Here is a 13,990-nt window from a genome sequence, read left to right as displayed (position 1 = left end):
TGGTTCCTTGCTGACCAGTGAAGGATATGGAGAGTATCCCCTTTCTGGAATTATGCCAGTTGCTCTTTTGATATAAATTGATCTTTTTGAGAATTGACCAACAAGTCAGCTAGAATCTACAATTATAATTTTTAAATGTCTTTTAAGAAGGGTAGTACTTGTATCAGGCTTTTTCTTTTCCTGAGTGATGTCAAGAGAAGAACATAAACTTTTCAAAAAATATTTTAAGTATTAAAACAGTGAAAAATCATGGATTGGCTAAATAAATTATTCAATAATTTTTCAAGAAATATCCTTTTTAAAAGGAAATGTCTTGTTGCCTATGTAAAGGCAGCCATTAGCAGCCACTGACTTGTACTAGGTCCAAATTACTGTCCCTCAGAACAGCGCTTTTCATTTTGTTTGAGGTGAGTAGAAGGTGCTTCTTGGTAAATGTAGTTGTGAGATGAGTTATTTTCAGAGCAATGAAAGTTATTTTGAAAGACCTATTCTTCATTGTTTTCTCTGGTGGAAAATCTTAACCATAAATACCTGCTAAGTATATTTACATTCTATTTTACATAAAATAAACGAAGACCCTTAATCTGAAGAAAACCAAGGAAGAATTGTAATGTTTTTGAACTTTTAACCTAATATGGAATGACGTAAGACAACATAGTCATCATGATTGCATTATTACAGAATAAAGCTCTTTGGGCAACCCTAAATAAGCATTTCTGTATCTTAAAATATTGAGATACTTACTCAATATTGGCATACAACTTAGCATAGATTTTACTGGAGAATGCAAACACACTTTCAGTACTGAGAAATAAATCTTTATGATTCATACGTAGTTATGAATAAATTCTTAAGAAAACTGTTATTTGTTTTAATAATTATTTTTAGGGTGCACCAAAACTTACTAATTTGCATCCACTTCTGAGAGGTAAATTTGGTTTTAGTTTACCTTAAAGTAAAACATAAAAGAGATTGTAACTCAAACAAACTTTATGTCCATTTAATGGACACGTGTTGTTTTTTCGGCCCAATGTTCTCAAAGATTGGATTTTTAATAAGAAGATTTATTTACTGAAGTTTTGTTGACAGTCATGTGAAGTTCCTTTGGTAGCAAAAAGGCACTCTTTGTAATAGTTGATGAAAGTATTTAAGCATTAGGGGGGGAAAAAAAATCCTGTATGTTAGAGATAAAAGATGAAAATCTGACAGAATCAGTACTTGCTAATCAAATTTTTCCCACACTACTGCCTTAAAATTTTTGTCTAGCATTCCTGCTGTCATTAGAGGTAACAGTTCTTGTGATTATGATGATAAAATTGTAGAATGATGCTAGTGAATCTCCTAATTACTGCATTGTGCTCTTCCCATTGCCCCTTTCCATGCTTGTGTCAGTGGAACAGTTCCTTAGCAAGTGCATCATTTGCCTTTGTTTTCAACAAGTAAATTTATAGCCCCTAAAATAACTCCTGAGCAAATGAAGCATTCAGTTTTCTGAATCTTTTACAGATTTTTTTCTGTTTCACTTTTGCTATCTATAACTGGCAATATAATTCAATATTTGTAAAATTTCATTACTTTAATGGCTGCAGTTATATGTTTGAAAAGTAATCTTTTGGAGAAGTTAAATTAGAGGATTAGGTGACACAGCTTATTAACTTATTAATTTAATTGAAATTTTAAAAAATTAGACTTAATCTGTAATTGTGGTAATGGGTTAGAAACAGTCTCCTTTTTGATCTGTAAGAGTTCTATTGCATTGCAGTGAATGGTGGTTTTGAGATTACAACCGCTTAACTTTGTTTTGATTCCTAATCACTGCATTCCTCAAATAGGTCTATCCTTTACCTTAGTGGCCTTTTGCACCTGTACTGGTTTTTAAAGCTTATGCTTATGTTAAGCTTTCCCAAAGCTAGACACCGCTGGGGTTAATATAGGTCTGTATTGAAAGAGTTTATTTTTCTGTGGTTCTTTAGCCATGGCAGTGCTGGAAAATTTTATGTTTAGAATTTAGTCTGTTTTCTGTCCTTCCACTTCCACATGAAAACGTAGTTTTAAAAAAAAGAAAAAAAGAGCAATTTCTGCCACTTCCTTTATGGACATGTATGACTTATAACCAGTGTCTTGTAGCAGAATGATTGCTGCAAAACATGGAAGGACTGAGATTGAGACTGATATCAAAATACATAGTCATAGGTATCACTGTGAATCATCAAGTCTAAGATTGAAGCTCTTTCCCAAAAATATACTGCAAGAATATTTTGAAAGCATTGAGGCATAGAGCTATCAAGAACAGAATTGTGAGTGTTTGAGATTCTGTCTCAATGCTACGTTGACTGAGCAAGTAACAGTCTCAGGAAAAAGTTATCCACTCAGTTCTGATGAATTTTCAGTAGAATACTAAAGATTTTCATACTGGTTTGCACAAAGTCCATTTAATATTCTTGCCTCTGAATTGTCTTACTAACAGTTTCTTCAGCTTGCATCTGAATTTGTCTTCCTCATAGTAGCAATCGGGCACGTCTTTCTGCTTCTCTGGTCTGTCCAGCAGACCAAAGTCGATGTTTACTGCTTGAGTTCCTGAACCAAATACCTGTCATTATTCCAGATAAATGTTGTCCTCTTCTAAGGTAAAGCATTTCTAACACCTGGTTAAGTAGTTCTTTTTCTAATAGAACTACTGTATGCCTCGTTCTAATTAACAGAATGGTCTGGAAAATACTAATACGCTATCTATACATGAAAGAGAGAGGGCTTTTCAGAGCTTACTCTTGAGCATCAATGAAGAAGAAAGTGAAAACTCATTTGAAGAAGCTGAAGAAAAAGCTGATTTTATTGAGAGGAAAGTCAGAGGTCATCCAAGATCTCAAGATAATCAATATACCTGGGAAATATGTTCTGGATAGTAGGGGTAGCAGTGTTTGTCCCTCTGTTGTTTGCTACCTTTATGTATGGCACTGAATTGGCAGCTATCTAGTGGTGAAGACAAATGGTTTAGGAGTCAAAAATATTTGCAAGCTTTGATATAAATATACATATATATGTGCGTAACGGGTGTGTGTGTATATATAAAAAAATCAATTTCATTGAATGTTAAGGCAAAATTATGGAAGCAAGGTTCTTATATATTTTTTTTAAAAAAAAGCAAAACCCTTCACTTTTCAAAGAAGAAATTGCCTTTCAAAGATTTGAGGCAAACATTAAAAAGTGGCTGTGTGTGATATTTCCTTAACTGTTAACAAGAAACTGTATCCAAGATGTTGATCTCTGCCAGAATATGTAGGAAATGGATATTCAAAAGAAAACAAAATTTATTCTAAGAAATTGAGGTAATGAAAACTTGTGGGTATGTGATGTTTTATTCTGTATGAGATGCACACTCGAGATGTGAGAAAGGACTCGCAAGAGCCAGTGGTTCTGCTGCTTCATTCACCACCTACTTAGAATAGGTATTGCCACTGTCCGAGTTTCTTAAAGCAGAGATGTTCATTACAGCTCTTTCTTTCACAACCATGAATAATCATCATGGGGGAATTCATTGCTAAACAGCTTTAGCTCATACACAAATTATAAAATGAAAATGGATTTTCATAAAGTTGCGAAGGTGATGTCCTCCATGAGCGATATTTGCGATGTCAACTTCATTCTTTTTATAGCTGAAGCAGTGGAAGATCACAAGGTCTGTTTTCTTGGCTTTATTTAAAGTCTGTTTCTTAAACATAATAAGATTCATATTGAGAGTGCATAGTAGGATAAAAAGCAATCAAATCTGTTTCTGGTGAAATACTGTCTTAACAGTATTATCTCAAACAGCCCTTTTTTTTTTTTTTTTGAGTGAGGACTTAATACATATTAACATCCATCTCTGGGTGGATGGGATCTTAGGACATATTTGGTTCTAGAGGTCGACTTTCATGAAAAGATGGTTAATAAACAATTTTGCAGAAGGACTGGAGATCACAGTGGTTAGTATATAGTCAGCTGTCCACCTGGAGTACAACTTCAACAGAGAATATGCTTTTAAAAAGTGAAAATAGATTTTTGTGATGATTCAGTTGCAATTCAAAGCTGTTAGCAATAGTGATAAGAGTCTAAAATTTGTCTGTATGGCCTTTCTTAGTCTCCCAAGATCTTAACTATTCGTAGAAGGGAAATCTGTTCCCAGTACAATCAGTAAACTTAACCCTTCCCTAAGAGAGTATTTGGCACCAGCTTTGTAGCCTTGGTTTTATTATTTCAAAGAGAAGAAAAGTTATTATTACTGGTGCTGCAGATGTGAGTATGCGAAATCAGCTGTGGTCCTCCACCACCAGCTGCTCGTATGACAGAATGGTTGAGGTTGGAAGGGACCTCTTGAGATCATCTAGTCCAAACCCCCTGCTCAAGCAGGGTCAGCTAGAGCAGGTTGCCCAGGACCATGGCCAGATGGCTTTTGAATATCTCCACAGATGGAGACTTCACAGCCCCTTTGGGGAACCTGTTTCATTGTTTGATGCCCTCCCAGTAAAGTGTTTTCATGTGTCCAGATGGAATTTCATGTTTTAATTTGTGCCCATTGCCTCATCCTCGTCAATGGGCAGTGCTGAGAAGAATTTGGCTCCCTCTTCTTCATTCCTTCCCAGCAAGTGTTTATACACATTGTACTACTAGGAGAGGTTAAAAATATATGTCTTGTAAATAGATCTTGTTGGCTAGCAAGAAGATCGAATCTTTGGATGGACTGGAACTGGTGGTTAATATTAGCGTTTTGAAATTCAGCAGCATTTCACTTGGAGACTAGAATCTGATTGCTGCTACTCCTGGTACAGGAGGCTGTTGATTTGCTAGTTTAACAAACATCTGCAGCTTCGTTTAGTTGATTCCATCTGTCAGATGCTAAATGATATTACTTCTGATTCATGTTTAATCAGATACAGTCTATGCAAAATAGTTAATACCACTTGCAGGTATAATTTCTGTCAACTTGGAGCTGATTAGATTTTTTTTTTTTTATTCAGTTTAATCTGCAATTTGTTTGTGAACAGATCCCAGTTCAACGGTTGTCTGCACCAGTATGACTGGAAATAGTGTTTTATAGCCATGGTCTCCTGCGTCATTTATTGATGAGGAGGGTTTTGTAGCTACAGAGCCCTGTAGTCACGATACCTTCTTTGTTCAGTGTTTTATATAAAAGAAAGATAGACAATGAAATTATCCTGTCCAAAACGACAGGATGTCCTGTCAGGCTGAAGAAATCACATACTTCTCTAACCTGAGTCACTCATCAACAGTTGGTTGAGTGCTTCAGTGCAAGGATCTGCTGCATTGGATCTACAAAGATATTAATACACTGTGTAAGGTACCATGTGGAGGTAAAGAATAGAAAACGATATTTCTTCTGTTGGTTATGTTATTGTTAAGGAAAATGACTGAACTATGCGCTAAAAGTCTTTATACTAGTGAAAACCCCTTTTGTGGATATTGTTGCATCAGCATAAAAAGGGTAACTTAACGCTGTTGAAAATCCTTAAGATAGACTAACCTTAAGGTAGGTATTTGACAATACTAACTATTCAAATTGACTGCTGCTGATTATTTTGAAGAGGTTTTTTATGTCTAGGAAGTACCTTTTTATCAAGTAGTGGGTTGGGTGATGTGTTTATATTGCATAGTGTGTTTTGCTACTAATTCATCATTAATGGAGTGAAGAAAACCATAAATGTGTTTTCCCAGAGCATTTAAAACTTGCTAGAAAGCAAATCACTGTGCGAAGTCCTTCCTGTGTGTTTCAACTAAGAGATGGACAGCTTCAAAAAATAGTAAAGCTCAAGATGATTTCAAATAGTAAATCCAATGGGGTCCAGTAAACATTACATTAAAAAAATTCTGTAGACTGGCACATTTAGTTACCTGTATGACTAATAATGTTTGAGGAGATTACCAGGAAAGAAAATTGAATTCCAGTGTTCTTGGAACTCCTTAGATTTTTTGCTCCCTTTTTTTTAGGTATTATTGAACAGTCAAAATCCAATTTCAGCTGTTTACTGAGTTCCGTCTTTAGCTTCCTAGTGTTGTAATGTTACTGTGTCAAATGCAGAAGAATATCTAATTTTAATAACTTTCTGTGGAATTTTTAAGTGTGGAAATATTTCCAAAAATTAATACTTGTTTGGGAGGGAGTCAAATGCAAGTTGGAGGAGCTTTTATCTGTATATTTAATGTTTCCTGACTATCTAATTTTCTTCTTTACTTGTATGGAGAAGTCTTGCTATGTTTTCAAGTCTATGCATCAGCAGCAAGGAGTAGGGTCTGCCATAGCAGGTGTGTGAGGAATGGATATTGTTTCAAGACCAGCAGCCCAAAGAGACAGAAAGAGAAAGACTAAGAAAGGAAAGAATTACTTGTGGTCCTTCTTGAAAGGAATTTGGCAAAGCTAAGGAAATTTGTCAAATAGAAATCGGGAAGAATGAGGAGCAAAGATATATTCATTGCTGTGTTCTTCCTAGTGCTGTTTCCTGTCTTCCTGCAAGAGCTTCATCCTTTCCGTGATGTTCCCCTTGAAAATATCCGGTAGAGTCTGGAGAGACATTGTATTACTACTCTGAAATAGAGTGGTCTGTGTAATCAATTCCATTTCAGCTGCTGAATTTAAAATAAAACCACCACGCATTGAATGGAGCTCAAATTCATTCCTTTTTTTAAACTAGAATGAAAAACAGGAAAAAATACATATGCAGTGTTATGTTGCAGTGAACTTTAAACAAAATATTTCGAAGACAAGTAAAGGGAACAAAGTACTTGAGTTGCTAAACTGATGGCAGCAATGTCTTCTTTTCATCCAGGGTGTTTAGAAATCTCGTGAAGGATGAGTGGGGCCCAGAATCCATGCTGTTTACTGTGCTTGAAGGAGTCTGAATCGTATCTTCTAACTCTGAAGAATATGTTCTACCAAAATGTCTTATATTCTGTGATTTCCCTGCAGTCCTTCCAGCTTTAAAGTTTCACTTCAATTGAAATACATGGCTGTTTTTTATAGACAGGGCTGTATTTCCCAGGGCGGTCAACTGCAGGCAAGAACTGGGCTGCTTGTACGCATGGCAGTGAACGCATGGCCCTATTCTGTGTTGTTGTGTGCACAGAACGTTCTGGGAGTTCTGAACCCTGAATTATCTTATAGATGGGTCCTGAGTAAACTACCTGAAAGATTTAGTCTGAGTTCAGGAAAAGGAGGGAGGAAATTCAACGTGTGGATGGTTGAACGTCCCGAGTAATTTTCTGAACTGCTAAGAAAATTACTACTGCTTTGTTTTATTTCTTCAACCATTATTTAGAAAATCTGAACTTGAGAAACTAGAGTCAAAGTAAATGTAAAGAACCTTGAAGGGCTAAAGCTGTGTGTTTTTGACAAATAAGTTACTATACCAGAAAAGGGCAAATTAAGTTTCACCAAGCTTCTGATCTTCAAACCTACAGAGCTCTTCTGGCATTGAAGCGTAGCACAGGCTTCTGGACTATTTCATATTTGCATAAATCGGGGAGGTCAGAGCATGAACTCTATCTTGCTATGGAATCAGGCATCACATGCTTGTGTCCAGAATTTACATCATGTTATACACTTAGTCTGCCTAAATAGGAGGAGAGATTTTGGCTTTAATGATCCATCTCTTTTCCCCATGTTCATCATAAATTGATGGCCTTCATGTTGACTTTTTAAAAGCAGAAGACATCACATCTCTACAAAAGGTATTGAAATAATACCTCCTTAGGGGGAAAAAAAACCCAAACAACAAAAAACAAACTCTGGCAGAACTGTTGCAGAACATGTGTTTAAAGGGTGTGAAATTATTTGCATGTGCACTTGTCACCTGCAAGGAACGGGTCATTCCCTGGGCTGCTCCTAGCCCTGCGGACGCTCCGGGGGAGCAGAAAACACGGTGCCTTGGAAGATGCTGATGCAGAGTGGAAAATGAAAAATAGTCGAAGTTTGTTTTCTCTCAATACAATGTTATTCCTGCTCATCTCGAGTACCTAAGAGGGGACCACGCTTCTCAAAAATGTGTAGAGAAGTGGAAACATAGTGGGAAGAGAGATTACGAATAGGCTGCCTTTGGTCTCTTTTGAGATGCTGCTGTTTTCAAGCACTAATTCTGGCAGTTCTTTCTTCCCTTTCCCTGTCTTTGAACTTGTTTAAAATGGAGCTCAACCTTCAAGTGAGAAGAGAATAAAAGCAGTTTGGAGCACTTGATTTTTCATCTGCCTTTCCTGCTCTTCAAACTTGCTTATCAGAAACATCAGCGCGTGGAACGGGGCACTGGTCAGGCAGAAAGGCACCGATGAGAATAGAGATGACTTGGATACTGTTTTCTGCTCTTACACTGGCATGCTGCATGCTTTTGGGGAAAATCAGTTCCCTGTCACTGTTTTCCCCTTATATAAAACAGGAAGGAGTAGATTTTACAGAGGATGTTGATAGCTTTCAACTTTTCTGGTGAAAAGTGCTGCATAAGAACTAGTCAGTGTACCATTGACTACATGAATACTACTGAATCTGTAATAATTTTTCTTCCTCTATGTCAGTTTGGGATACAGAGGAAAATTACCTGGTTTCCTCATCTTTCATTGCTTTCCCCAGCGATCAGGACCCCAGGCCACTGATGTTATGCAGCAGATGCTTTTCATAGATCAGATTAAGGGTTGATGAAGTAACAGAGCCTCATGCAAGCATCCCACTGTGCTCTTGAAACTGGAATTTCATTCCTGGTAGTGATCTCTATGGCCTTGCATTTACCTTGGAAAATATTATTAAAAAAAAAAAAGTGTTTGGAAAGAAGGGAGGTAATAGTAATACTAAATTCTCGTGAACATGTAGTGTTCAATATGTCACTAAAGGCCTAATGGTATTTAATATATGGATTCTTCTAAACAGTGGATGTGTAATTCTCCTAAGATGTTTTATAAACTATAAGAGGAGGAGGTACAATTGTTCACAAATGTTTCACCGAGATTGTTTTAAGTCAGTTAAAATTGCCTTTGAGAGTAGAGTTGCACTAAAAAGAGAGAGGAGAGATGGAAAAAAGAAACCCCAAAACAGGGTCCTGCTCAGTCTAGAGTTTCAGGCGAGAGAGGAAAAGGTCTTGTTATCCAGAGCCAGATGCATTGTTAAAAGTTCATACTATCACTTTGACATTTAGAGCAGGACTCAGTGTCTTTGTAAATTCCTCTTCGTATTACCAGTGTAGGTCTCTGAGCTCAGACCATTTCACAAACCATAACATTTTTTAGTGAGTGATTGATCTGTATTATGTGTCCTAGCCATCAGAAGAATCTTGGGATGTTGCTTGTATAAACTGTAATACAATCTGATCCTGGGCATTTAGTTACAGACTTTCATAGACCTATTGGCGATATTCAATCCTCCTGGATTTGGTAATAGGGCTTATCTGATACCTTGAAAAAAAAAAAAAAAGGGAAAAAAAAAAAGGGAAAAAAAAAAAAAGCCCCTCATTTTCTCTGTTCCCCACTTAAATAACTCAACACATCTGGCAACACTGTAGGATCATTGTCCTTTCAGTTCCTCTGCAGCTCATATTGCTACAATATTTCTTCTGTATCTAGTTTCCTAAAGGGCAACGTGATTTTTTTTTTTTGGGCTGTTTTTATAGATCTTGCAAATTAACCCATATGCATTGCAAGAAAAAACATGACTTTTAATCAGCACCATTTCTAAAGTTAGCGCTTGCTCTGTGTATATGAATATGTATATGAACCAGTGTTTAAAAAAAAGAAAACACACAACCTTTCTGCTAGTACTCTAAACTAGCATACAAATGTGTTTTTATTATCAAATAAAGTATGCGTAAATGTTAAAATATCTTTCTGTTAGGGGTTTTATCATTTGACGTCTTGTCTTCAGTTACAAGAATGATAAAAATTGAAACTAAATCTTTTAATTCAATAAGAACTACATTGAATTTTAGGAAGCAAAAAGAGGAATCAGATATAGACTTATATGCATAGGAAATTAAACATTCAAGAAATTAAAACTTTATGAGCAACTAAAGGGGTAGCCTTAAGGTGTGCTTATTTGAAATGCCTGCATTTAATTTTACAATAAATCTGAGTATTTTGTTCCAATTAAGACAGTTCATGTGCTGCATGACTTTAAACTGTACAGTAGTTCCAGGGAGATCATGGACTGCTTGTTTTACATTCTGGATCAAGTTCAGATTTTTAGGCTTTGCTTGAATAAAATAAAAAGTCTGAACCCTGAAGATAATACAGATTGATAAATCTGATTTAAACATTCCCGTGTTGCAGACTTTCAGTGTATGTGGTACAGCTGAGCCTCAGGCCATGCACTAAATACATCCACAGTGCATTCCCAGGGCACCCGAATACCAAATGATCACATTTGAAAGGTTACCTTTCTATGGATTCTGACTTTTCTGTATTAGCCACGAAGATTAGAATTTTAACAGCTCCCAATGAGAGGTATTGTGAAGTATTTACTTGGCAGGGAAAAAAAAACAAAACAAAACAAAGCCCAGATGAGGTACTGTCTCATATTCATGAACTGGGATTTATTAGTTCTGTGAATGTCCTTGTGAGAATACACTCCATAGTTCACACTTTGGAAAAAAAAAAAGTCTTGTTTTTCATTTATATTAACTTAAAACTTTGACAGAAGAGTTACTGTAGTAGCGGTTTTAGCAGAGAGACAGGATCATGCTTGTGCAGAATATATCCCAGTAAATCCTTCAGTCTTTCACAGCTAGCTTTCTGCAAGGGAAGTTATGACCCTTTATCTCTCTAGAAATCTGGCAGTAGCTTTGTTAGTAAATTTGGTGACAATTGAAGATGTAACACTTTTTCTCCTTTTCTTTTACAGGTTGTGGAACTCATTTCAAGTGCTATTGGTGACTTAGTTCAAGGTATATATTACGAAAACTCAAAATCATCTGAGGTAAGAATTTCAGTAGTTTTACGTACCCAAGAAGTTTGGTGATGTTAATGTGTGACTCCAGTAAATGTGATGACTTTCTCATCTGTTTAAAAGGGAGAGGGAGGGAGAGGGAGGAAGAGAATTAGCTGCAGTCCTAGTGAGTTTCAGCAGTAATATTGTTATGACACCTGTGAACTCCAATGGAAGTTTCTAGAAATGCTCAAAGAGGGACTATTTTATTTCTGTGAGTGCTTAATAAAATAGTATCATGTGTCATTACCAGGGGCTCTAGACGTGTCTTACTGTGGGCTTTCCAAACGCTTCCAGAGGCTTCTAGTCAAGGTTCTGGTAGAGGCATTTATTACAATGTTGTCAACATCATCAATACTTTCATGTTAAATCTCTCATTTCCAAGCCTGAAGATGTTTACAGAATGCTTCATCCCAAACTTATATCAGGTCCTTTCTTCTTCTGAGTGTTCACCTTTTAATAGTGTAAATATGAGTTTTGTCCTGAAGCGGTAGGAGTGTAGCACTGTACTCTTCTCCACCAAAAGTCACCATGCACGCATTGCAGGAGTCAACACGGGCAAAGACAGCAGCTGCCAGCATTTTACACCAAATAACCTTGTATTTCTTCAAGGGCAGTTACGGATGTACTGTGTTACTGTGTGGCAAGAACTGTAATGAAAATCGGTCAAATTAAATCTAGGTATTTTTGTCTTCACTAGAATATTTAAGGAAACTTGTAGAGACACTTCTTGAAGTAGGCTTGCTTCGGCAGGATGTTGGAGCAAAAAAGGGTTCTTTCTTTCATTTGCTATGACAGTATCTTAACACATGCAAAAAATTGATAATTTAAAGTTGCTATGACCTCTACAGGTTTTGTGATAGCAAATTTTCACTGTATGGGAATGAAAAGCAGTATGTATATGTGAATATCTATCTGGAAATCCACTGAGGTAGATAGATTTACTTACAGTGATGTTGTCTCATGTGCCTCGTTTGCCTCAGAGACCTGAATCTTAATGTTCAGTAGGTGGAATGGCTTGAAGATTGTAGAAATATATGAATTCATTTACATTTGCTGTGTACTTCGATTGCAGCTCTGGTTTACTATTGTTGTGTTGCAGTATGTAGCAAAATTAATAGCTTAGTGGAAGCCCTGATTGCACGGGTTACCACTACAGCAGATACCTGCACTGATGGCTCTGCACCAGCCAAACCACAGTGGGCAGGTGGAGCGTGCCGTCAGCTAACAGCGGCTGGGCCCCGGAGGGGGCTGCTGCACCCAGCCACTCCGCTGGTCAGTGTCTCTCTCTCCTGCTCTGCAGCAGCAAAGACATGTTACTAAAACTAACCTCGTTTAAGCTTATCCCTCTCCTTTTGATTTAAACCAGTTAGGTAGGAAGCGATCAGGCTGATGAGCTGAGCTCTTCCCTCGGAGGAAGCGAGAGCGTCTGGCGGGGAAGCGGTAATGGCATGCTCCGGAGGTGCCTGCGGCCGCAGGCTCTCCAGGTGGCACGGCTGCGTGCAGGACACCGTGCACAGAGCCTCCTCTGGCACCTCTGGGGAGGGGACCCTGGCTGGAAGCGTGGCAGCGATATGATGTGGGGAACTTGGCGGTCCTTCTGCACCTGCTGTGTGTAATCCGTGGATAAACAGGCTTCAGCCTGCAGGGTTGCTCCCAAGTACTGTTCTCAGGGTTATATGTTAAAGTAGGTGACATCTTTGAGATTTTTGCAAAGAACATTTAAAATTTTATTCTCCGTATTCAAGCAGGTTTCTAAATACAGGTAGATCCCAGATATATCATATTTTAAAAAACAACTACTCTTTTGTGTGTAGAAGTAAAGCTCTACAAGTTCATCTCAGCAATGAAAATGCATTTTATTTTAACCATGGCCCCTGTATAAATGAGAAATGTTGTGGACTCTTTTGGGTTCCTGCCACTGCAGAAGGTCTTAATCTTCTTTTTCTTAGTCTTTCTTTTTATGTTTATTTTCTGTTGCATTACTGAAGTGCTCCACATGTGTAGGTTGCAAGGGAAGTGTGAGATAAACTAAGCACAGCTGCATGATGTTTACCCTGCCCTGGCCCAATTACAAAGAGCAAAGACTTACTTTGTTTCAGTGGCTTTTTCTGTCTAAGGAGAGTTGCAAGTACAGTATACCCTTCCTAAGGGGAATTCAGTTAACTCAAAACACAATTAGTATGGTGGCATAATAGATACTGAAATTCATGTGCCGGTGTCTGAAGTTTAGTCTTTATATGGGTAGTGCATGGCTTCTGATGAGACCTAGAACAAACAAGTGTGGGATCTACTTTAATTTTTTTTTTTTAATCTTGTCCTCTGAGAAATTTGGTTCCATGCTGTGTATGAGAGATATCCCTGCTGCTTCCCTCACACTACTCTGCTGAGGCAGTGTCCCATTTGTGTCCTGAACATCTCTTTAGCAAAGATTGCTGAATGGACTAGGTCAGTTGTTGGTCTGTCCTGTTTGTATCCTTTGTGCATCTTCCCTCCATCCCTAATTGCGATTTGACCAGAACAAAAATGTGAACTACATTTCCTAGAGGTAGGACAAATGCTTTAATCTACTCCGCAACTAAATCTCAAATGTAAAACTTTATTTCTTTTTAAGAGTAGGGCATAGGGATGTTAGTAATGGCATTTTCATTGCTGAGAATGTATTAATTTGGAAAAGCAGAAGGATATCTTCTCACTTTTTTTTTCTTTTCCTTTTTGAGGCAGGAAAACTGTACTTCATATGTTAAATGTCTTTAATGCAGTTGTTATAAAACTCCTCAGTACCATAAAATACACTAATTTAGCACCAAGTTGTTTTGAGCTTTGTTAGATATCTGCCTAGATGGTTTTATCTTTTACTTTAGACAAAAATAACTCTGCAAAATTCACCTTTCTCCTCTGAGACCCTAAGTTCATGTTTACCCAGAAAAAAATGTTTCAGTTTGCTTCATTTGGATGACCCAGTAGGAAAATTGAAAGAATCATTTGCCCCAACAAGACTGACCTTATTTACTCCTGAAGACATATAATGGATATAATTAT

General features: G+C 37.3%; 1 protein-coding gene across 2 annotated transcripts in view; it reads left to right on the top strand.

Moving 5' to 3' along the window:
* The window catches only part of PDSS2 (decaprenyl diphosphate synthase subunit 2), a 124,940-nt gene that overhangs the window by 84,150 nt on the left and 26,800 nt on the right, over window positions 1-13,990 (top strand). For both annotated transcript variants that reach the window (XM_072855605.1, XM_072855604.1), the window contains one exon: window positions 10,865-10,939. In XM_072855605.1, the coding sequence (XP_072711706.1) occupies window positions 10,865-10,939 (75 nt within the window). The remainder of the gene's footprint in view (window positions 1-10,864; window positions 10,940-13,990) is intronic.

This window comes from Ciconia boyciana, chromosome 3 (assembly GCF_034638445.1).
Source record: "Ciconia boyciana chromosome 3, ASM3463844v1, whole genome shotgun sequence".
Lineage (NCBI taxonomy): Eukaryota > Metazoa > Chordata > Aves > Ciconiiformes > Ciconiidae > Ciconia > Ciconia boyciana.
Note: the sequence above shows the minus strand (reverse complement) of the source record. Positions and strands in the feature narration are given on the sequence as shown.